The following is a 25883-nucleotide window of genomic DNA, read 5'->3' on the forward strand; positions in this document are numbered from 1 at the left end:
ATACGTCATTAACTCAGTCGGGGGCTGAATTTCGATCCTGGGGACTTAGTAAGTGCCAGAAGACGTACATCAAAAATTTTTGCTTCACTCTTTCAGCCTTCTATTACAACAGTTCAGTATAGCATTGACTGAACTGTAAAAAGTTACTGCAGTTGATACGAACTACAGGGAGTAGGCAGAAAACGTGAACAGTAGTAGTAATCGGATGATTGTCAACACAGGTAAGGCACGTCTCGCGCTGAACGGTGCCTGTTCAGTACGGACTAGGCTTCAGTGCAGGTTTTTTTTCCGAGTAGTGCAGACTTCGTATCTGGATTCAGAGGCCGAGGTCGACGTGTAACGAAAGACCTAACAGAGTTGCAAAGAGGGCAGATTGTGAGGGCCCCATTAGCTGGAGCATCAGTAACCAAGACAGCCAATTTAGTGAATGTTCGAAGAGCAACTGTTTAAAGTCATGACAGCTTACACAAAACACGGAAAGACATTTTGTAAACGTAATAGTGAGTTGAAATCAAAACTGAGAGAGATCGTCGTACGCTAACACGAAGCGTGTCAAAACACAAAACTACGGCGGCTAAAGTGACTGCACAGTTAAATAGCCGTCTTAGAGACCTCGTATCTAACGACACTGTTTGCCGAGAACTCCATAAAGCGAACATTCATTCATGGACGAGCTGCTGTACCGAAACTATTAGTGACGACAACCAACGCAAAGCAACGTAAAACAGGGTGTCCGGAAATAAATCCCGGACGGCTGATCACTGGAAACATGTCATATGGTCCGACTGAGTCAACGTTTTCATTATTTCCAACATCGGTCCGGGTTTACATCTGGAGAATGCCAAAAGAAGCCTACAATCCTGATTGCTCGATTCCCATGGTTAAGCATGGAGGTGGGAATGTGATGGTGTGGGCAGCCATCTCATGGTATTCTGCTGGTACCGTACCATCATTACTCTCAAAGGCCGTGTTACAGCCAACGATTATGTGAACATTCCAGGTGGTCAGGTGCACCCCATGATTCAAATGTTGTTCTCGAGCAATGATGCCATATTTAAGGACGATAATGCACCAATTTGCACAGGACAGTACAATCGTGGTATGAGGAGCATGCAACTGAACTGCAGCGTCTTGCCTGGCCAGCACATTCTCCGGACTTGAACGTTATAGAATCCTTGTGGGTGGTATTGGAGCACAGACTCCGGATCAGATTTCCGCCTCCCTCGTCACAACAGGAGTTAGAAGAGTTCTGATCGAAGAGTGGCATACCATTCCAAGGAGAATCACAACTGTATTATAGGCAAATGAGGTCCAACCCCTTACTAATAAAAAAATTCACAAGTAACTACAGGTGTTCACATTACTTTTCCTGTCCCCTGTAGATGCTAACGCTGACAACACATATTGAGCCTTTCACACACTCTGAACAGACAGTTACGTATTCATGAGGTACTACAAAATAATGCAATAGCTTGTTACATATTCATGAGGTACTACAAAATAATGCAATAGCTTATACCATTGTTAATATGTCCAAATACAATTAAAACGATTACTTTAAAGAATGTTACAAACTTTTCGTGGTGTTTCTGAATACCCAGAAGTAACTACTGAATTACGTAAAGGTTTGTAAATCCGGAGGCCCGGTTTACATACTTAGGATTTATGTGTAAGTCAATTACAAATTTACTATTGACATATTCGAAAGGATTTTACGTCGTTCTTTAACAACTATATCTGAAAAGTGCTATGTACATGTATTTATTGTTCCTAGAAATATTCAAAAAATGCGTAGCTTCTATTTACGAGCAGCTGTAAATGAAATATAAAATGTTATCACCAAAATTGAGCAATGTAAAATACGGAAAATATTTATAGCTTAACATAATGAAATGAAACATTTTGTAAGCCAAGTGATTTAAGTAAAAATCTACACTCCGTATCGGATTGTTCTCTAATCAGAAATTGTAGTTACAATCCCGCATCGGTGGCTGTAGCACAGTGTGGACCTGCCCCTTATCTGCAGCTCGATAAGGATTGTTACGAGCAAGCGACGAGAACAGCTGGGGACCATTTCAGGAATGGTCTGTAAATGTTCGCGTCCTCTGACAACAGAACGCTGCCGAAACCGCTGCTGCACCATGGAAAAATATATTACTCTCCGTGAACAGCGTGAGTTGCGTAGCGGCTGCTAAATCCAAAACGTATCTTCGCACTCAGTATTTCTAAATTTGCGATTTTCTGCAGTCACAGAATACCGAAATAAATGAAGTCTATTCTCTTTTGTAATGGAAGCAGGGTATTTAGCGCAAAATATCTACTGGTGGAATAGATTGAGTATACAACACTAAGTCAGTTATAATGATAAATTACACAATAATTACCCAGCTACAAACAGCATAACAAGTAATAGGCAATGAAAAGTTAATATAAGAATAGCTAACACGATATTTACTAAAAACTGAATTTCTGCAGCAAAACGTATGAAAACACTATTTCCAACCTTCAACGCCCGTAATATAGTTTCTGATAATTAGACGTAACAGGATGTTAAGACAAGAATATTTAAAAACAGATACAAATACTTTTATCAAACTTTAATAAAACTAACTTAATTTAGCTTTTTTATCGAACAAACCATAATTAAGGAACCGACTGATCTTTCGACCCAGGTTAGAGCCCAATAGATGAAAACGTTTGACAGCATCATTTACAGAAATACAGAAGTCTATAGTGAGTATAAAACAATGCTTCACTTCTGCTGCAGCATGCCTAAACTGCTGCCACTATCCTGTCCTGTCGGCAACATGTGTATATGACGTGTTTTCCTTTTACAGAAGCTGCATTACATGGAATTAATCAGCACAGGCGGTGCCCTAATATACACAGGACGTACAAACTGGTTTCGTTAACCTGCAACAGGCGTATGTTACACACTAGGAACTACGTTTCATCGGCTCAACAAATACTCGGAATAAACAGCTGTATGCCGACGACTTCTGCATCTCCTTTAGCTCCACTACTACGGGAGTCGCCGATCGCAGGCTGCAAGTAGCCGTTCACAAGGCAGCATCATGGGCTCTGACTCACGGTTTTCAGTTCTCTGCAGCCAAGACTCGAGTTATGCACTTCTGCAGGCGTCGGACGGTCCACCCTCATCCTGAACTTTACCTCGACGGCCACCTACTTGAAGTGGTGGACACTTGCCGCTTCTTAGGTCTCATGTTTGATGCCCGGCTCACATGGGTTCCTCATATTACTCAGCTGAAGCAAAAGTGCTGGCGGCACCTCAACGTCCTCCGCTGCCTCAGCCACACATCTTGGGGTGCGGATCGCTGCACGCTGTTGCGATTGTACAGAGCCCTTGTGCAGTCCAGGCTTGATTATGGGAGCCTGGCCTATGGGTCTGCATCACCCTCAGTGTTGTTGTTAGACCCCATCCATCACTGTGGGGTTCGGCTTGCAACTGGCGCATTTCGTACGAGCCCCGTGGATAGTCTACTGGTCGAGGCCGGGGTTCCCCCGCTGCGGATTCGCCGCCGTAGACTGCTCGCGGACTATGCTGTCCACGTTCGTTGCTCGCCAGGCCATCCCAATCGTCGCCTGCTTTTCCCTGTCACGGTCCTCCATCTGCCCGAACGGCGACCTCGGTCTGGGCTTTCCATAGCTCTCCGCGTCCAGTCCCTGCTGTCCGAACTGGGGTCATTCCCTCTTCTGCCTCCCTTCCGGGTCCGTGCCCCTACGCCTCCCTGGTGTTTGCCCCGGCCGGCCGTCCGTCTGGACTTGGCACAGGGACCCAAGGACTCGGTTCCGCCTGTGGCCCTCCGTCGCCGTTTTCTTGCGCTCCTCGCCTCATTTCTGGGCTGTGAGCCTGTCTACGCTGACGGTTCCCTGGTTGATGGTCGCACTGCCTACGCTTTTGCTCACGCTGCCCATGCTGAACAGCGCTCCTTGCCAGCTGGCTGTAGTGTTTTTACTGCAGAGCTGGTGGCCATCTTGCGCGCTCTTGAGCATATGCGTTCCTGCTCAAGTGCGTCCATCGTCATCTGCAGTGACTCCCAGAGCAGCCTCCAGGCCATCGACCGCTGCTATCCCTCTTCTCCTCTGGTGTCCTCTATTCGGGAGTCTCTTTCCACCATTATCCACTCTGGTCGTTCGGTGGTTTTTGTTTGGACGCCAGGTCACGTTGGCATCCCGGGGAACGAACGTGTTGACAGGCTGGCCAAAGGGGCGATAGACGCCCCAGCTTTGGAGATCGGCCTTACGGCTCGCGACCAGCAGCTGGTGTTGCGCCGTAAGGTGCTTGGGATGTGGGCTGCTGAGTGGCGTGGCATGACAGCCCCGAATAAACTGCGGGCTGTCAAGGAGACGACCGCTGTGTGGCGTTCCTCCCTGCGGGCCTCTCCCAGGGACTCGGTGGTCCTGTGTCGGCAGCGCATCGGCCATACGTACCTGACGCACGGCCATCTGTTGCGTCAGGAGGATCCCCCCCCCCCCCCCTGTGTCGGTGTGGGTCCCGGCTGACGGTCGGCCACATTTTGCTGGAGTGTCCTCGACTGCGCACACTCCGGCAATCTTTTAATCTCCCGGGCACTTTGGCTTTGGTTTTATCCGACGATGCCTCCATGGCTGATGACGTTTTAAATTTTATCCGTGGTAGTCCGTTTTACGGTTCGATTTAGGGAGGTCCTGCACCTTTCCCTTTCTGTGTCTTTTGTCCTTGTGTCTGTTGCTGTTCTGGTGTGCCGTGAGATGGTTGCCTCTTTCCCTTTTTTGATCTCGTGGTCAGTCAACCAGTCTCCGGCCCTCTTCCTTTCTTCTGTTTCTTTCTGTCTGGTGTTCCTCTGTCCTGTTCTTGTCTGTAGTGTTTGTTGCTGCATTTGTGTTCTTTTAGCGCCTGGGGGGACGTCTCCTCCCCCTTTGGTTTTTACCTGCTCCGTAGATTTTCGGCTCGCCTGATTTTGGAATGGGGGACTGATGACCTTCGCTGTTTAGTCCCCCTTAAACATCCCAACAACCACCACCTAAACAGCTGTAACGATGTCAGTAGCGTCAGACTGCTACAAAAACTAAGTCTTAGACACTAGTATATTACTTTGGCGCCTTATAAAGATACCTTCAGTATTCTTTCCACTGACGCATTGCCAAGGATTGACTACCATTAAATTAAACACCTTGTCTCCGAACCACAAATAGAACTCCGTGTTTCACAAGAGAGGCCATGGCAGATAGCAATGAACGTATCAGAGGCTTCCTCAGTAAACTGTCAGCACATGACAATCGAACGTTTGCTTCGTATGTGCTTGCATCTCCACGAATGCAGTTACCACGTTTTCCGAATCGAGCTTTGAGAGTAACACCTTGAGCAGGGCACCGAGCATACCACGTGTTCCCGGCTAATTCTCTCGACCCATCAGCCACGACTCGTCAGCCACACTTCTGGCTTGCCGTACTCCATTCAAAAACCTCGTGGCCGATGACTGCACCAGAGAACCTTCGGAACTTTCCAGACCCAAGAGAGGTCACAGGTCACCGCTCTTTGGTGCGACCATCGACGACCGGTGACATGGCACACCACACGGCAGGACGGAGCAACTGTCCCCTCTTGACCTGTCCTTGTTCTGGCTCTCCTGATACACTGGGACAAGTAATTTGCAATGTGAGGAGTCTCACTCTTCCGTTATGGTAACTTGTTGTTGTGAAGCAGGAACTGGTGAAGTAAAGTGTTCTGTGCCGGCAGGACTACGGGTGGAACCCGACGGAGACGAGCACGATCCTGAGCTCGTTCTTCTGGGGCTACATCACGACGCAGGTGCCCGCGGGCTGGCTGTCGGGCCGCTACGGCGCCAAGAACTTCCTGGCGGCGGCCCTCTTCCTGTCCGGGGCGCTCACCGCCCTCACCGAGCTGGCCGCAGACCTGGGCGGCGTCGTCCTCATGTGCGCGCTCCGCATTCTCATCGGAATGGTCCAGGTACGTACTCACTACATTCTGGCCGTTTACTGCGTTACTGTTACTTTCAGAGGCGTGAAACAAGGGCGTGGATCCAAGGTTCGTTATGTGGGAGAGGTCAGTTTTCACTCCCATTGCCCCCCCCCCCCCCTCTTTTCCCCTTGCAAAGTCAGATTTGCCGTCATTGTTTCATTTAACAAGCCGCAAATTCATAAGATTTAAGATAACTAGCTCAGTACCCGGTAGTGCTTCGGTACGTATTTATTACAATCTTCTTCTAGTCCACTTCTCCTTCGCCTCTCACGTGTTTACTGCGTAATTGACGGCCATGGCCACCTATCGGGCCCTCTGTTTTATTAAACAGACCTCCTTCACCCCAGTTTACTTATGTATGGACTAAATAAGTGGCCTTCAGGCTGTCACTTAGTGCTTTTCCCGCCACCCCTTCTCGCTGATCTTGGTGTTGCTAATCATCTGGCTAGGTGGAGGGGGGGCGACCATCTCCTTCCCCCACTCCCCCCCCCCATTCTGGGTGACCCCTTCTGGGTGACCCCTTCTGGGTGACCCCTTCTGGGTGACCCCTTCTGGGTGACCCCTTCTGGGTGACCCCTTCTGGGTGACCCCTTCTGGGTGACCCCTTCTGGGTGACCCCTTCTGGGTGACCCCTTCTGGGTGACCCCTTCTGGGTGACCCCTTCTGGGTGACCCCTTCTGGGTGACCCCTTCTGGGTGACCCCTTCTGGGTGACCCCTTCTGGGGGTGGATTTATGGCTTTAGATCAAATCCCTTATTGCTCAATCTTGGGCTGATTCTTCAGAGATAACCTCCATGTCTAATAAACTTCTTGTCATCAAGGACACTCCCGCCACTTGCCGTTCTTACCTCTGCCTCTCCTGGTGGTAATCTACAATCCTCTGCTGTCCTAGTTTTGGGTCTTGCTCGGTTGACCCGCGGTCTTTTTGCTCCGCAGTAACCCCCTCCACCATTTTGTAGTTGTGGGGCTCCACACACGGTGATCCATATTTTGCTGGATTGCCCCTGCCTTTTGGCCTTTCGCACTAAATATGCCGTCCCCCCTCCTTTGCCCCGGGTGTTGGCGGACGAACCTTGCACGGTTACCTCTGTTTTAGGTTTCCTTCGTGAAATTGGTTTGTACTCTCAGGTGCAAGGCCTTGAATCTTCCTCTGAGTTAGTCCCTCAGCATAGGTGCTGCCGCTGGAGTCATGTGGTACGCTGCTCCTTGTCACTGCGAACCTTCTTGTGAGCATCATTTCAGTATTGTGTTTCTGATTTTTGGCGTCGAGGGTAAAGACCCCCTGAGCCGCCCCCCCCCCCCTTTCCCTTCAATTCATGCCTGAGGTTGACGGATTTAATTGCTATAATATCTGTAAAACGTCATTCATCTCCACGAAATCATGAAGGATCATAATTTGTAACACCCACTAGTTAAAAATTGTAATTATCAGAATCGAGTGTCAGAAAATTTTAGATCGCTAGTACATATTTACCTTACTTGTGTAGACGTTTCATCTCTGAGGGGCTTTCCCTTAAATTCAAGGGTGAGTGGTGGTTGGTAGCATACTCTAATAAGTTCCTATCCACTCATCATACTGAGTTTTGCCCAACCAATTTCTCATGCCGCTTAAATTCCTGACTCTGATTTGAGGTAGTCTACTGCTACAACTACACCATCTCAATTTACCAATTAACCTATCCCAGAGATATAGCGTTATGTACCCTAGACATCTCCCCGTTATAAATTTCGGGTTTTCACTAGCTTTCTGTATGTAGGATTATTTTTTAGGAGTGCTTAAAACTTTAGCACTTTGATGTGAATGCTTTGGCACCTTAATACTCTCGTCTTAGAGGACATTTCTTTGGGTCTTACACAAATACTGTGGGGTCTCGTGAAGGGGTCATTAACATGGATGCAGAGTCGCCTGTTACAAAGATTCTTCTGTGCAGCCTCGCATATCTAGTGCACACATCACTCATTTTGGGGGAATGTAGTGTTAGATCATGTGGTGCAAGTCTAGAAAGTAACAGCCTGGCTTGTCATGAAAACTTTGAAGTCGCTGACCAGTGTCTTCCATCTGACTCAGAAAGCGGCAACTACGATCAGTTCTGGAGGACACGGTGTAGAATGTGACTTTCTTGAGGGAGGCTGCTGTCCTCAGCCTTCTCTACCAGTTGATGGTATGAGTCAAATATGACCTTGCAGCCCAAACGACAATCATTGTTTGTTCCAGTCTACGCCATAATCTGCAGCTGGTTGCACCCTGTCATCTCACTGTTTTTTGGAACAGTCTGCCAAAACGTGTTAAATGACTCCTTCAGGCATAAAAATCTTTCCCTGACGCTCTCCGAAGAGTATGTTATCTGCTGTGTGTTTGAACTACAGATGGTTGAAGGATTCCCATTTTCGTTTTGAGATTAATTCTCGTGTGTCTGTACCTCCTAAGCTGCTTGGATTAAGAGTGCTCTTTAAGAAATGAACATGCTAACACAGAGGAAAGTGATATTTTGCTACAAACATTGGAAAGCACGAGGAAAAAATTACTCAATGCCTAAACTGGAATCATGAGTTTTGTTAGTGAGCGTAATGTGGATTTTACTCTCGGTTGGGATAGAAGTGACACCCAATGACACACTAAGGAATAGCATGCACTTGATTCTTTGACATAGAACGTCTATGTTCATGACAGACACGAAGCACACTGAATCATAGCTATTTCACAGGAGACTGCTGTCACCCTCCTGCGGGTCCAGGGGTTAGAATAGGCCCAAGGTATTCCTGCCTGTCGTAAGAGGCGACTAAAAGGAGTCCCTCACATTTCGGCCTTTGTGATGGTCCCCTGTAGGGTTTGACCCACATTTTTTCCCCACACGCGAACATCGATGTGCTGGTTGAGCACGTGACTACAACAATCATTTGCGGCAGAAAACACGATCCCTCGCACTTTAGGGTGCCCCCCGATGAAAGACAGTCCCTTGGTGGTCGCCGAAAGTCGCTGAAGCAATTAAGGAGCGTCGGAAATCTCTACAGCGACATAAGCTGCACCCTTCCCTGGAGCACCTCAAAGCCTTTAAACAGCTCCGTGCTCGCGTTCGCCAACTTATCAAATGAGCGCTGTGCTCGAGCGCTGTGCATAGGAGAATTACCCCAGCCTTTCGCACTCTCAAACTGCGGCTGGAAGGGAAAGTCATCTCGTTCATTACTTGCCACAGTGAATCCTATAACGCCCCATTTTCGGAGTTGGAGCTACTCAGCGCACTTGCACGTTGCCCCGACAAAGCTCCTGGGCCAGATCGGATCCACACACAGATGATGAAACATCTCTCCTCTGAATACATCTCATCATCTTCAACCGAATCTGGTGCGATGGCGTTTTTCCATCGCAATGGTGGGAGAGCGCCATCATTCTGCTGCTCAAACCCGGTAAAAACCCACTTCATGTGGATAGCTATCGACCCATCAGCCTCACCAACGTTGTTTGTAAGCTGCTGGAACGTGTGGTGTGTGGGCCATTGACTTGGGTCTTGGAGTAACGTGGCCTACTGGCTCCATGTCAGGGCGGCTTCCGCCAGGGTCGCTCTACCACTAATAATCTTGTCTCCCTAGAGCCTGTCATCAGAACAGCTTTTCCAAGGCGCCAACACCTGGTTGCCGTCATTTTTGATTTACGAAAAGCATATGACACCACTTGGCGACATCATATACTTGCCACATTATGCGCGTGGGGTCTCTGAGGCTCACTACCAATTTTTATCCAGTATTTCCTGTCGCTTCATACTTTCCGTATCCAAGTTGGTGCCTCCCATAGTCCCCCCCCCCCCTTAAGGAGAATGGGGTCTCACAGAGCTCTGTATTGAGTGTATCTCTATTTTTAGTGGCTATTAATGGTCTAGCAGCTGCTGTAGGGCCGTCGGTCTCACTTTCTCTGTGTGCAGACTTCTTCTACGTTTCGAACTGTTCCACCAGTACTGTTGTTGCTGAGCGTCGCCTACAGAGCCACCCATAAGGTGCAGTCATGGGCTCTAGCCCACGGTTTCCAGTTTTCGGCCGCAGTGTAGTGTGTTGCGCACTTCTGTCGGCGTCGTACCGTTCATCCAGAACCACAACTTTACCTCAACGGCGATCCACTCACTATAATGGAGACGTATCGATGTTTAGGACTGGTTTTCGACACCCAGTTGATTTGGCTTCCTCACCTTCGTCAGCTTAACCGGAAGTGCTGGCAGCACCTCAATAACCTCCGCTGCCTGAGCAACACCAACTGGGGTGCAGATAGCTCTATGCTGCTGCAGCTCTACAGAGCCCTTGTTCAATCCTGCCTTGACTTCGGGAGTGTGGTTTATGGTTCGGTGGCGCCCTCAGAGTTGCGTTTACTTGACCCAGTGCACCACTGTGGCGTTCGATTAGCGACAGGGGGCTTTTAGGGAGAGTCCGGTGACCAGTGTCCTTGTGGGAGCTGGAGTGCCTCCACTGCAGGATAGACGTGCACAACTGCTGGCCAGTTACGTAGCACACATTCGTAGTTCTCCTGTACATCCGAATCACTGTCTCCTTTTCCCACCCGCAGCGGTTCATCTCCCACATCGGCGGCCCAGGTCAGGGCTTCCAATTGCAGTTAGTGTCTGGTCCCTTCTTTGTGGAGTGATTGACTTTACAACATATACTTGAGGTCCATTCACGTACACCTCCATGGCGTACACCTAGGCCGCAGCTTCGCCAGGACCTTCACATGACCCTAAGGACTCAGTTAACCCTGCAGCTCTCTGCTGCCACTTCCTCTCAATTCTTGACAAGTACCGAGGCTACGAAGTGGTTTACACCTACAGCTCGATGGCTGATGCTCACGTCGGCTTTGTGTATGTCCATGGAGGACATATTGAACTGCATTCCTTGCCCGGTGGCTGTAGTGTTCTCACTGCTGTGTTGGTGGCTATATCTTGTGTTCTTCACTATTGAACTGCATTCCTTGCCTGATGGCTGCAGTGTTCTCACTGCTGTGCTGGTGGCTATATCTTGTGCTCTTGACCACATCCGTTCCTGCCCCAAGGAATCGTTTGTTGTGTGTAATGACTCCTTGAGCAGCCTACAAGCTATTGACCAGTGCTACCCTCGCAATCCTCTGGTGACGTCCATCCATGAGGCCATCTATGCCCTGGACCAGTCCCGTTATTCAGTGGTGTTTGTGTGGACCCCCAGTACACGTCGGCATCCCAGGCAACGAACTTGCCGACAGGCTGGCCAAACAGGCTACGTGGAAACCGCTTCTGGAGATGGGCACCTCTGAGCCTGACCTGCGTTCTGACTTACGGTGCAGGTTTTTCGGCTTTGGAAGACGGACTGGCATAACAGTATGCACAACGAACAGTGTGCCATTAAGGAGACTATGAATGTGTGGAAGTCTACCATGTGGGCCTCTCGCAGGGAATCAGTTGTCCTCTGCCGGCTCCGCATTGGCCTCGCTTGGGCGACCCTCGGTTACCTCTTGCGCTGTGAAGACCTGCCTCAGTGTCGGTGTGGCGCCCGGTTGACGGTGACCCATATTCTGGTGCACTGTCCCACTTTGACTGCCCAGCGACGGAATCTTGCGTTACCGGACTCGTTGCCGCTTATTTTATCTGACAACGCCTCATTGGTTGATTTAGTTTTATGTTTTATTCGTGAGGGTGGGTTTTATCATTTGATCCAAGTTTTAGCGCATGTCCTTTGTCCCTCTGTGTCCTCCACCCTAGTTTTTAGGCTGGAGGTTTTAATGTGTTGCACAGTGGCTTGCTTTTCCTTTTTATTCTCGTTGTCAGCTAGCCACTGTAATCAGCTTTCTTGATTTACTCTCTTCAGTTTCTAGCTTCTCCGTTTTTTTTTTTTTGTCCTCTTTTGTTCCTTTTACTGTTCCTTGCCTTTCCTTCGTTCTTGTGGTTTTCCTTTCTTTCCGTTTTGTTATAGGATTCGTCCGTTTTTTTGTAACACTAGTGTCATTGTTTTATTAGGAACAAGGGACCGATGACCCCGTAGTTTGGTCCCTAACCCCCCCCGGTCTCTTTTACACAAACCAACCAACCGTTGTCACAAATCAGTGTGTTTCCTCCCTGCGAATGCCACTGTCGCTGGCAGAGTTCTCACAGAGCCCTACCCTCCTCCCTTCCCAAGTGCAGAGTGCTGGAGGAGAAGATAGCCAGGGAGCGTCACTACTGCAATTACCTTCTTGCCTCTGCGCATGGCCAACTGCGCTGTGCCAGTTGTAAAGCATTTCTTGTTGAACAGACGTCGATCCCACTCGGTGGCGCACACACATGGTATTTCTTGAGGTGAGGTGGAGCTAGAGGTTGGTCGTAACGAGAATGATGGACAGTGATCGTTGAAAGTGCTTGTCTACACTGAGGGCGTGGTGAAGTGGCTTTGGTATTGATGTCAGGATCCACAGGATGGGTTGCAGGCCTTTGTGAAGCTCTAAGGACCGTGATGAGGGAGTCCTTGGGCGATAGTCATGATATAATTGGGGCTGCATCCACGTCACTCGGAATTTTTTAACTAGAGGTGAAAAGTAGAGCAATTGGTCAGTTTTCGACCTGACGTTCTTCACGCCGCTCCTCAGTCACGAGGAAATTTTCAGCTAGTTTGATACGAATGTCGTCCAGCAGAAACTGCAGAATGTCTAATTGGAACATGGTGTTTTATGTTAACGCCAGGTGACATGTTTGTCTGAGGAGGGACTGGAGAACCCACCTGGGTCAGAGTGGGTGATGTAGCATGAGGTCCAAGCTAATTTTAAGTGGTTGACCACCACGGTGATAGACTTACCACAAAACAATATGTTGACTGCAATAGTGCCTCATCTGACGCGTCTGTGAGGGCCAATGTATGGAAGATGTAGCGCAGGCAGATAGTGTTATCCAAGAACATGTCAGTCTGTTACTGTCTTCTGTACGAAGATTTTTGGAGAAATGTGATCTGTGGAGGTGGTATCCTGAGTAATGCAATCTGTTATTTGACACTCGTGGTGAGTCCTGAGGCTGCTGTTGGTGGTACTTCTAGCACAAAGTCTGCAGGCTGAGTTCGTCTTTGCGAGTGTTGCTTACACTTCATAGCACCTTAGATACTGCTTCTGTGCAATGACTGCCATGGTACAAAAGGGTGACTTTTAGTGTAGGGTGTCAGTTCCAGGAGACCATTGCTTTGTGGATGGTACGCCTTTGTGGTAACATGATGCATTGCAGAGATTGCGTAATTCATGAAATAAGACCAATTCAAACTGTTGTCCTTGGTCAGTGGTTAAGAAATCGGACGTCCTAAACATGACACGTATCGATAGCTCTGTCATCCCTGCCGTAATGTGAAAGAGTGGAATGGCTTCTAGCACGTCATGCGGTCGATGGTGAGAGTATATAACGATAGCTTTCAGAGCCAAGAAGAGGTCATACGAGGTAGAGGTGAACCTACTGAAATAGACTTTTTGTAATATCAACAGTGGTACCTGCAGATGACAATGCACTTTGCAGCACTGGCTAGTATGCACACACATGTTCAGTCTTCACTATTTTTTGTGACATTATGGCATACAAACTAGTGTATCTCGATGGTCGCATACCAGGTTGCGACAATGTGCAGTTCGTTGAATGTGATCTTAATCATTGACTTGGGTGTGAGTGGTCAAATCCGATTTTGCAAAACATGGCGTTTATTGGTCGATCCAGGGATTGGACAACGTTCTATGCACAAGTTGTTTGTAGAACCTCGAGGGAGGTCTATAATTTGTCGTTCTTGCAGCTGCACTTCTGCTATTTTGCCATAGTCGACATATGTAGAGTGTTCATTATCGAAAGACTGTGATGGAACTGTTGAGGGCGGGAATCTGTCGAAGGATTGCATAACGAGCCTGCCAAAAGTCAGCGGTCTTGCAAATGAGGGGTGTGCCCTATACATCATATTTAAACTGGGAGACCACCAATAGTTCCTGGTTGTAGGTGGGCCACTAACACCGAGAATGTCAGTTTACAAGGAAAAACACAAAGTGGCTGTGTGCTCACTTCTGTTCCAGAACAGTCCCAATGGCAAAGTCACTAAGTGTGAAGCAATTGTCAATTGCGTGTTAGGTAGTAAGTGCACTAGTCGTGGCATGTATGAGACAGTCCAATTTTGTCAGTCACGTCGCATACCTGTAGTCCATTTCACCTTGCACTTAAGTCATGCTGCGTCCAGCTAAAACTTCCACGAACAGTGCCTGCATGGCAACAGCATTAGAGAGGTGCTGACAATAGAAGTTAATCATGCCAAGAAAATGGCATATTTCATGGAAATCTTGCAGTAGAGATGTTTAATGGACTTCGCTCATTGTTGCATACGGCAGGTACCAGCAGCGTTTACTAGGTGACAAAGGAAGACTACTTCAGCATGACAAAGCGGACACCAGTCTTTGTTGACGACGCCATTGTCGGTAAGTGGATCAAGAATTTATGAAATGCAGCTTGTGTTCTTCCCATGATGTGGAAAATATCAGCATGTCATCGAAATATGTGTAGCAAAACCGAAGTTGGAACAAGATATTAATAACTCATAGCTAGGGCTGAGGTGCGTTTTCAAGGCTTTAATGTACGTGCAGAAATTTGCGTAAAGTGAAGGATATGATGACGCCATCTTCTGAATATCGTCATCACTCTTCAGACTCTGCAGGTATGCCTTTCTGTAATCTGAGGCATCAGAGGGGTTGTGGATGAAGCCTCGAATATTGGGATCATGTACCTATCAATGAGTCTGTGTCCGCCCCGGTAGCTGAGTGGTCAGCGTGACAGACTGTCAATCCTAAGGGCCCGGGTTCGATTCCCGGCTGGGTCGGAAATTTTCTCCGCACAGGGACTGGGTGTTGTGTTGTCCTAATCATCATCATTTCATCCCCATCGACGCGCAGGTCGCCGAAGTGGCGTCAAATCGAAAGACCTGCACCAGGCGAACGGTCTACCCGACGGGAGGCCCTAGCCACACGACATTTCCATTTCCAATGAGTCTGTGGGCATTTAAGGCCGAGCAGTCTCACAGCCTAACTGTACCATCTTTCTTCGGCACTAATCTGGCGGGGGAAGCCCATGAACTACCGGAAAGTTGCAGTATTCTGACTTTCAGTAGCTGGTTAACAGCCGTTTTCGAACCCATGTCGTCAAGAAAAAATATCTATGCAGTCAAAGATGTAGTCTGCCACTACGCTGAAAAGGCGACGTGTAAGATGTTTTGTTGATATGTTGCACAGTGAGGCGACTTAAAATTGTCATCGCAGTCTCATACACCTATTATGCATTATGCTCGTTTGCTTTCTGGTGATTACACAGTGGCTGACAGTTGAGCGCCATTGCCAAACTGCATATCAAACCAACAGAGTTGCTCCCCTACATGAATGTCAGTGCACAAGGTATGGTTGCCAGTTGTGTGAACATAATGTTGTGGTCAGCTGAAGGTCACCATCCTCTCTGCTGTTGTCACACTCAGCGTTGGTTGGTTGGGGTTCGTTTGGTTTGACTTCACCTGGGCAGTTGTCATGGCATAGCAGCTGTGTCACGCTCACATTATCTGTGGTGTGTATACATTCTTGTTGTTATTTTTATTGTTCCAAAACAACAAAATTCCTGTCTACCAATATTAATTTGCTTCCAACGATTTGAATCCATGCGAAATCAATGCAGGGAATGTAAATGTTCAAATGACCCAACATGCAGTTGTTGGGGGTTACCAATGCGGATTTTACTGTGGGACATGATAAAAGTAACATGCATTAATGACACAGCAACCTATAAAATATACTTTATTCCATAATCGGTAAACAATTAATACACATCTAATTGTAAGTTCAAGGCAGACATAAAGCACACCAAATCACAGTTCTTCATATATTGTAAACCAGACTGATGTTAAGTCACTGTTCACTATTACGCGCACGCGCACACAATTCGAAAAAGGTGGAAATTAGTGACAAATTGAGGCAATGCCTGTACACAACTATTTCAGAGCAAAAAGAAACATATACAATTTGTGCAAACACAATATGATACACTTCATAAGAGTTACGTCACAATTTTGAACTATCAAACTGGTCAACTGGTGGGGAAGGGTAGAAATATTGCACTAATTTCATAAGTACTTGCCTGTGGGAGAGAATTTCGTGAACTAGATATTGTTGCCCTAACTGGCTGAATGTAAAACTTTAGTTCAGAACGGTTGATTTACTACAAATTAAATTATGCTCAAAATCGCGAAACATTTACATTTAATGCCATGTACTTAAACTAAAATTGGAAGGAACAGTTGTCTGAACAAGGTACAAAATAGATTTTCACAGCATTTGTGATATAACATCATTCATTATATATTTCCAAACTTTAACAAGTTACAATACAACTAGTGAAAGGTAATGGAAAATGAACATTTGTACATAAAACTTTAGACTGTAGAACTTCAAAATGAATTTGATGCACTGACAACCAAAAGAGCTGCACCCGGAACCAGTCAGATTGCAATTGTTGGTGTTGGTGTTGGTGTTGTTGTTGTTGTAGGCAGGCAGGCAGGTGGATAGTACCACACATATTAAGTAATTAAACTTTAAACTTCGAAGGGCCAATATTTTTTGCCATTTGGCCATTGCTCTCCACACCAGTCTTGTGGAACCTGTGGTGGGGAACCACAAACCGTTGTCTGTTCTCTTTCCCACTGTGTTTCCAGACATGAATCCAGTGGTAATTGCTCATGAGGCAGAAGCAGAACACATCACTAAGGATGACACACTGCCAATCTAGTGTCCCATGTCCACTTGCGCTGGAGCAAGGTAAACGGGTGTGCTTCTGTGTGGGTACAGGTAGCAGGCCTTGTGATTGTTCACATTAAGTGAGCATCATGCAACTGACTGCCAATGGTACTAGCATTTCTGGGATTTTGTGTACAACACAAGACAGTTCACTGAAAGCCCCGAATGCTGCCATTAATTCTTTTCCCGTGGGCATGCAGCTTTACTGTTTGGGTAAATGACGATAATGTCCTCTTTGGTAAAATATTCCAGAGGTAATACATTCCCCCATTCAGATCTCCAGGTGGGGACTACGCAGGAGGACATTATCAGGAGAAAGAAAACTGGTGTTCTACAGGCTGGAGTGTGGAATGTCAGATCCCTTAATTGGGCAGGTAGGTTAGAAAATTTAAAAAGGGAAATGGATAGGTTAAAGTTAGATATAGTGGGGAATTAGTGAAGTTCAGTGGCAGGAGGAACAAGACTTCTGGTCAGTTGAATACAGGGTTATAAATACAAAATCAAATAGGGGTAATGCAGGAGATGGTTTAATAATGAATAAAAAAAAGAGGAGTGCAGGTAAGCTACTACAAACAGCATAGTGAATTCATTATTGCAGCAGAGATAGATATGAAGCCCACGCCTACCACATTAGTAAAAGTTCATATGCCAACTAGCTCCACATATGGTAAAGAGATTGATGAAATGTATGATGAGATAAAAGCAATTATTCAGATGGTGTAGGGAGATAAAAATTTAATAGTCATGGGCGACTGGAATTCGATAGTAGGAAAAGGAAGAGAAGGAAACATGTTAGATGAATATGGAATGATGGCAAGAAATGAGAGGAAGCCGCCTGGTAGAATTTTGCACAGAGGATAACTTAATCATAGCTAACACATGCTTCAAGATCATGAAAGAAGATTGTAGACATGGAAGAAGTCTGGAAACACTGGAAGGTTTCAGACAGATTAGCCGGCCGGGGTGGCCGAGTGGTTCTAGGTGCTACAGTCTGGAACCGTGCACTCGCTACAGGCGCACGTTAGAATCCTGCCTCAGGCATGGATGTGTGTGATGTTCTTCGGTTAGTTAGGTTTAAGTAGTTCTTAGTTCTAGGGGACTGATGACCACAGATGTTAAGTCCCATAGTGCTCAGAGCCAATTTCAGACAGATTATATAATGGTAAGATAGAGATTTAGGGGCAGATGTGGACTCTGACCACAATCTATTGCTTATGAACTGTATATTAAAACTGAAGGAACTGCAAAAAGGTAGGAATTTAAGGAGATGGTACCTGAATAAACTGACAGAACCAGAGGTTGTAGAGTGTTTCAGGGAGTGCATTAGGGAGTGATTGACAAGAATGGGGGAAAGAAATACAGAAGAATAAGAATGGGTAGCTTTGAGAGATGAAATAGTGAAAGCAGCAGAGGATCAAGTAGGTAAAAAGGCGAGGGCTAGTAGATATCCTTGGGCAACAGAAGAGATACTGAACTTAATTGACGAAAGGAGAAAATACAAAAATGCTGTAAATGAAGCAGGCAAAAAGGAATACAAAATCTCGAAAATGAGATCAACAGGAAGTGCAAAACGGCTAAGCAGGGATGGCTAGGATGTAGAGGCATATATCACTAGGACATAGAGGCATATATCACTAGGGGTAAGATCGATACTGCCTACGGGAAAATTAGAGAGACCTTTGGAGAAAAGAGAACCACTTGCATGAATATCAAGAGCTCAGATGGAAACCCAGTTCTAAGCAAAGAAGGGAAAGCAGAAAGGTGGAAGGAATATATAGAGTGTCTATACAAGGGCAGTGTTTTCGAGGACAATATTATGTAAATGGAAGAGGGTGTAGATGAAGATGAAACGGGATATATGATACTGCATGAACAGTTTGACAGAGCACTGAAAGACCCAAGTCGAAACAATGCCCTGGGCGTAAACAACATTCCATTAGAACTACTGACAGCCTTGGGAGAGCCAGTCCTGATGAAACTCTAACATCTGGTGAGCAAAATGTATGAGACAGGTGAAATATTCTCAGACTTCAAGAAGAATATAATAATTCCAATCTCAAAGAAAGCATGGGTTGACAGTTGTGAAAATTACTGAACTATCAGTTTAATAAGCTACAGCTGCAAAATACTAACATGAATTCTTTACAGGCAAATGGAAAAACTGGTAGAAGCTGACCTTGGGGAAGATGAGTTTGTGTTCCATAGAAATGTTGGAATATGTGAGGCATACTGACCCTACAACTTATCTTAGAGAATAGATTAAGGAAAGGCAAGCTACATTTCTAGCATTTGTAGACTTAAAGAAAGCTTTTGACAATGTTGACTGGAATACTCTTTCAAATTCTGAAGGTGGCAGGGGTATAATACAGGGAGCAAAAGGCTATTTACAAGTTCTACAGAAACCAGATGGCAGTTATGAGTCTAGGGGGCATGATAGGGAAGCAGTGGTTGGGAAGGGAGTGAGACAGGTTTGTAGCCTATCCTCGATGTTATTCAATCTGTATATTGAGCAAGCAGTAAAGGAAACAAAAGAAAAATTTGGAGTACGAATTAAAATCCATGGAAAAAAAAAATTAAAACTTGGAGGTTCGCCGATGACATTGTAATTCTGTCAGAGACAGCAAAGGACCTGCAAGAGCAGCTGAACAGAATGGAAAGTGTCTTAAAAGGAGGATATAAGATGAACATCAACAAAAGCAAAACTAGGCTAATGAAATGTAGTCGAATTAAGACAGGTGATGCTGAGGAATGAGTTTAAGAAATGAAACACTTAAAGTAGTAAAGGATATTTGCTATTTGGGGAGCAAAATAACTGATGGTCAAAGTAGAGGATATAAAATGTAGACTGGCAATGGCAAGGAAAGCGTTTCTGAAGAAGAGAAATTTGTTAACATCGAGTACAGATTTAAGTGTCGGGAAGTCTCTTCTTAAAGTATTTGTGTGGTGTGTAGCCATGTACGGAAGTGAAACATGGACGATAAATAGTTTGGACAAGAAGAGAATAGAAGCTTTCGAAATGTGTTGCTACAGAAGAATGCTGAAAATGAGATGGGTAGAGCATGTAACTAATGAGGAGGTATTGAATAGAATTGGGGAGAAGAACAATTTGTGGCACAACTTGACTAGAAGAGGGGATCGGTTGGTAGTTTGTGACTGGTTATAGATCTCTGAAAGGTGCTGAATCGCATCTGGTTTCATAATGTTATGCTTTCTTTTCAGGGTTTTATATATCCATCGACTAACACCTACCTAGCAAAATGGATTCCTCCTGAAGAAAAGGGAAGAATGGGAACTCTAGTATATGCAGGTAAGTAGTACGAGTAAAAATCGTAAATTTACATAAAAAATCTACATGTGGAGTCGAATATAAAGCTTTTAAGTTCTATCATATTGGTTTTATTTATCCAGAAGCAGCTTTGATCCTCTTAATAATATGCATACTGTATATATACATAACATAGTTAACTGAAAATTCACTAAAAACTACAGTTTTCCTATTACATTGAGCAGTTTAAACTAGCTCCTGCAGCTCACTTAACTGCTATAGTGTTTTATGATTTTCGAATTCTTCTTTCGGTGTCTGAGGCTCATCTTTAAGTGAAGTATTCTTCTGATGGTGTCACTCGACTCTTGTGGCAAGCGTCCAATAGAAATTCTGCACTTCATATGAGGTTCAACTAGGTCTCTTGCTAGAGTCTTCATGAAGCTCAATCTCGACATTAGCTCTGCCTTTGGATAAGCTTGATGTACCACACAATAATTTAGACCACAAGCAACATCCACTAATGTGAAGAAAATGACCAAAGGCCATCTTCTTGTTCGTTGACTTGACGAATAAGCTGCACACCTTTGGTCGAGACAGTCCACACCACCTTTTGTTGTGTTATAAAACAGGATCATCTCGGGTTTTTTCCTGATTCAGGATCATTGTTTACTGAATGGTGCATAGAAGAGATCAGTATTGCAGGTTTGGACTTCTTGGGCATGAAGGAAACAAGAGTCATGTCTTCTGTAAAGCCATTAACAGATGTCGTCACACCACATTTATTATTAGGTAAGAAGTTCTGTGGGATCTCCTTTTTGTTCTTTTCCAGCATACCAACATATGTGAGACCTTTTTTTGGAAGTTCATTGACTAGTTCTACTGATGAGTACCAGTTGTCACCTGTTAAATTTCTCCTTGTGTGTTCAATGGGTTTCACCAATCGAAGAACAGCCTGTGTGGGAACACTGTGTCCTTTCTCATGGCTGGGATGGGTGTGACTGTCGCTGCCTTTTCCAGAATAAATATATGCATTGTACAAGTAATTTGTAAGAGTGTCAGTCAAACACTGAACTTTCAGGCCATACTTTGCCGGTTTGTTTGGAATGTACATTCTAAACCCACACCTTCCATGAAAAGGAACAAGCATTTCATTGAGACACACACACACACGCACTGTTGCACCTACAGAGTAGCAAAGTTGACTGTTTTCGATGAAATGCAAAAAGATTTGTGAAATTGCTGCCGATTTGTCTATTTTCTTTCTCTCCACCCAGTCATCTGGATCATCAAATCTTAATGCACACAATAAAAACAGAAATCTTTCTTTGCTAACAGTGCATCTACCTGTTCCATTGGTTGCAAAGGAGCTGTAAACAGACTCATTCCCCGACTTGAAAATGGCTGAATACACTAATAGACCAATTAGAGCCTTCAATTCAATATCATCATCATCTTGTAGATAGGATAAGCGATCGTTAGCAGACTGTGCTCTAAGCTTAGGTATTTTCAGATTTATCCATCGAACAATTTCGTCTAGAATGTCTGGTGTAAAGAACAGTTTCCATACCTCCAAAACAGCAGGGTTTTCTCAAAGATTTTTCGCCATCTGTCACAGTCCAGGAAGCTACAAGACGATGTTGTGTTGCCTTGTTCTTAAGTTAGCTGGTGGCTGACTTTTTTCTCCATCGAAAACGTCTATTCTTACTGAAGAAGTAAGCTCCATCGTCATCAGCTGTCACATCTTCATCACTTTCAGTTTCCTGCTCTGAATTAGTGTCGTGATCACTAAATATATCAAAATCAGGGTCATTATCGCTGTCATCAGTCTTCATCCAAAGATTCAATGGGGAGATCTTGAACATCCACATCTGCCTCACATAACACACATTGCATAGAAGGCCCAGCTTTCCCCACCATGGAGAAACAGTAGCATGCAGCAAAAACGTGGCACGCAAACACTACGGTACATCTGAGAGACCTTTCAAGGCTAATAATTATGAAACAGAGCAACAACAATGCAACAATGCAGGCACGTGTAGCTTGACAGCCAATAGGAAGGTACACAGAAGAGTCAATTTGGCTTTGCAGGGGTGTGAGAAATATCTCGACACAAAAATTATTAGCGGTCTGAGGGACGGTCTATAATAGTTAAGGGTTAAATTTGGCAGATAGATAAAAAGCTTGGAGTAACATGCATCCCAATGGATGTCATTTCTCCCCTCATATCAAAATTATCCTTAATCTTTCTCATCTCATCCTCACATCAGATAAGTTCCTGACTCACTTCTGAGTAATGTGCCCTGCTTTGTGACCTTATAAAACTTGTTTTTTTCTTTCTCTCTGATAAAGAAACTAACAAATATGAGTTTTCTGCTACTTCCATTGTGTGTTGGCAGCCTTAGAATTTAGTCTCAAAAAAGGTAAATGATTGGCCAGCTGTATTATCTCCTTGTAACTTCCAAATATTCTCAACTGAATTGCTCTTCAGATATACAGTCATATTTTCTTTAGTTTTGAGGTGGATGTAAATATTGTATTGGAAGTGGTAGACCCTCAAGCCTATGACCTGATGTTTTATTTACTAGCCTCAAATGATTCTATCTAGTGCTCCTGAAATTACCGATGTGAATAATGCTGCTGCAGATTTTGTATGTTTCCAGTCCAGTCCTAATTATTCCTAATGGATGTTTGGTTTCTTAAGCAACTTAGAGGCATGTGTATGAAGTATTTTTTATTCTAAAAAGAAATAACAATAAAAATGGATCACAATTTGAAAGATTTTTCAGCATTTTCATGCAGAGAAAAGGAGGCAGGATCCTTTCTTGAATTACAATGATGTTTTACATTCAATTTTTTCTTCATTTTTTAAGGTGCTCAGTTGGGAACAATAGTAGCAATGGCTGTATCTGGAGTGTTAGCAAATAGTGCTGCAGGCTGGCCATCCATCTTCTACACATTTGGTGGTATCTCAGTTCTGTGGGGTATTCTTATTTTCTTCCTTGGTGCAGATAAACCATCTAGTCACAAATACATATCAAAAGAGGAGCAGGTCTATATTGAAGACAGTTTGAATAAAGTTTCACATGAGGCAGAGGTAAGCATACAGTCTTTTGACTGAAGAAAATGTATCCATTAATGTACTATGACTATTACTGGTCCCTGAAACGATGTTGCAGTGATAAAAGAAAATGTTTAAATGCTTTTCTAAAAATATCTTTCAGAGGATGCCTACACCATGGATTTCAATACTGTCTTCAATGCCATTTATTGCTCTTGCAATTGTTCACTGTGGTCAGAACTGGGGCTTCTACACATTGCTAACTGAAATGCCAACCTATTTCAGCAGTGTTCTTGGATTTGATATTCAGTCAGTAAGTATAAGGAACATGCAGTTATGATAAAAGAAAATAGGCAAGTGCAATGCATAGTGGCTAAAGTATTCTTGGTTCTAATAATTTTCATAAATTTAGTTTCTTTTTTCACAGTGATATAAACAGAAGCAGTTTAATTATAATTTAATCTGCCTTTTCCCACAAAGTCCATCATGGTATGATAGTGTCAGTGTTTGGCTGTAATGTGGAAGGGCATGAGTTTGGTTCCCAGTTCTAAAGTATTGTTTTCCTTGGTGAGAGGACTAGTTAGTGTGCTCAGTTTGTAAGAGCTGCTGAGTAGCTTCTTGAATAAATAGTAACAGCATAAAGAAAGTTGGCATTGGTTCAGAGAGAAGTGTGCTAGTTGCATGTTCTTTATTGCCACATAGTGCTACCAAATGGCATCCTGTCATCCTCTGGGTCTGATCAGTGTTTTTCAATTCACAAAGATTATAGAGAAATTACATGTGAATAGTAAAAAAATGACTTTACATCTATGGCAATTTGGTAATATTTTGTTTAAATCAGTTTATAGGGGCTTCCCATAAATTAGCTTCTGACACACTCTCTCTCTCTCTCTCTCTCTCTCTCTCTCTCTCTCTCTCTTTACAAACTCTCAGAGCCATTGGCTCCTTCTGACAGAAAGAGTTAAAGGGGAGGGAAAAGGAGAGGGGTGAAGGAAAAGGGCTGGGGAGATTTAGGGAAAGGGGCACAGTTCATAAAAGTAACCCAGAATCCTGGGTCAGAGGAAACTTATTGGATGGGATGAGGAGGTTCAGTCTCTTTCCTTCTCATCTCATCTGGTAAGTCTTCCCTGACCTGGTGTTCTGGGTTATTTTTATGAACTGTACCCTTTTCCCTAAACCTCTCCATTCCTTTCAATTCACACCTCTTTCTTCCCCTTCAACTCTTATGCCAGGAGGAGGAGCCGCTGACTCCAAAAGTTTGTAAAAGCTAAACCCTTTTGTGTTTGTGTGTTCCACTGATGTCCCTTGATGAGTAGATTTTTATCTGTCCATTTACATTATATTACCAATAATTGATTGTTTGTATTGATTTATATGGTCTTTGCTCAACTGTTGATATTATTTCTACACATAATTGATACCCAAGTTAAAACACTTCCTGTACTGTTACACCAGCTTCTTTATCATTCCATCAAAGAATGGTGCCACCTGGTGTTTGTCAGTTGACTGACAGTGGAACTCAGTCAGTTGTGAAGTACTAATTAACCAGCCAGGCTTCTGTATTTGGGAAGAGAGAAGAGGTCAGTGTCGCTGGGTGCCAATTCCAAGAGGGAAGATGTTGAAAATTCTCCCAGCAAAAAAGTCTGTAGTTCTTTTGTTAGATTTGCAGTATCAGGTCACACATTTTTGTGACAATGTTTCCTTCAGTAATAGTTGCATGCCGTTTATTCTGGACTGATCAGAGTTTTAACAATCTAACAATAAATCTATAGTGTCACAGTAATCTCGTGCATTACTCTCATGAGACCTACTCCCATGTGTTGTTCCCAGGCATTATTATGTTAAAACTTGGTCTCTCTCTTTACGGTAGCACTGAACCTGTTTTTACAGTTCTGTGAACACTGGTTAAACATGTTAATGACCACCATTCACAAAACTTACAACAACCTGACCTCTCTATGATAATGTTAAAGAAATTTTGACAGCAGAGACAAATACATACTCCCTAAATATGGTTGTCCTTGAAATCTGAGACACACATTAAAGTTTGGAAATTGTGAACTAACGGTTCAACTTGGTTTTGTTAAACATGTTTCACAAGTTAGTCACATCTTAATGGCTTCCTTGAGCACTTTCGTCTTGCACACTTGTAAGACTAGCCTCGAATTTTCTGCACCACTCACTCATAGCTGATCCCAATGCACAACACAACTGAAGATAAATCTCTGTGGTGTTTCTTACTCCAGCTTGCAGGAAGCAAATGACAGAATGTATCTCTCAGTTGATGAGAGATGCAGAAACATTGTCCATTTTTATTAGCCTTCTGCTTACACATTGATGAACACAACAGAGTGCTGAATTATGCAAAGCCACCTCCTCCAGCCATGCAAGCACCATGAAGCCACAAGCATTTGTTTAGTCTTAATTACCATTCAACAGTCAATTTATGAGAAACCCTCATATGTTGAAACATTTTAACATAATCTTAATGGACACTACACGCATAGATGTGAATCTGTGAAGTGTCTTGTACTGCATGTTAACAATAATTTCACATAAAGGACTGAGAGAGGTGGTGCAGTTGTCGGCACACTGGACTTGGATTTTAGAGAACAATGGCTCAAACAACATCCAGCCATCCTGATTTAGATCTTCAATTATTTCCCTAAATTGCCTCAGGCAAATGCTGAGGTGGTTCCTTTGAAAGGGCATGGCTGACTTCCTTCCCTAATGTGATGGGACCAATGCCCTCATTGTTTGGCCCCCTCCCCCAAATCAACCATCCAACTAATCCAAACAAAGGGGATGAATCAGT

At 44.5% G+C, this 25883-nt stretch overlaps 1 protein-coding gene across 1 annotated transcript in view; it reads left to right on the forward strand.

The window, feature by feature from the left end:
- The window catches only part of LOC124777947 (putative inorganic phosphate cotransporter), a 241372-nt gene that overhangs the window by 197088 nt on the left and 18401 nt on the right, over positions 1-25883 (forward strand). Inside the window, exons 3-6 of the mRNA XM_047253502.1 lie at positions 5741-5971; positions 19965-20052; positions 22881-23104; positions 23232-23381. Coding sequence (XP_047109458.1) covers positions 5741-5971; positions 19965-20052; positions 22881-23104; positions 23232-23381 — 693 coding nt within the window. The remainder of the gene's footprint in view (positions 1-5740; positions 5972-19964; positions 20053-22880; positions 23105-23231; positions 23382-25883) is intronic.

This window comes from Schistocerca piceifrons, chromosome 1 (assembly GCF_021461385.2).
Source record: "Schistocerca piceifrons isolate TAMUIC-IGC-003096 chromosome 1, iqSchPice1.1, whole genome shotgun sequence".
NCBI lineage: Eukaryota > Metazoa > Arthropoda > Insecta > Orthoptera > Acrididae > Schistocerca > Schistocerca piceifrons.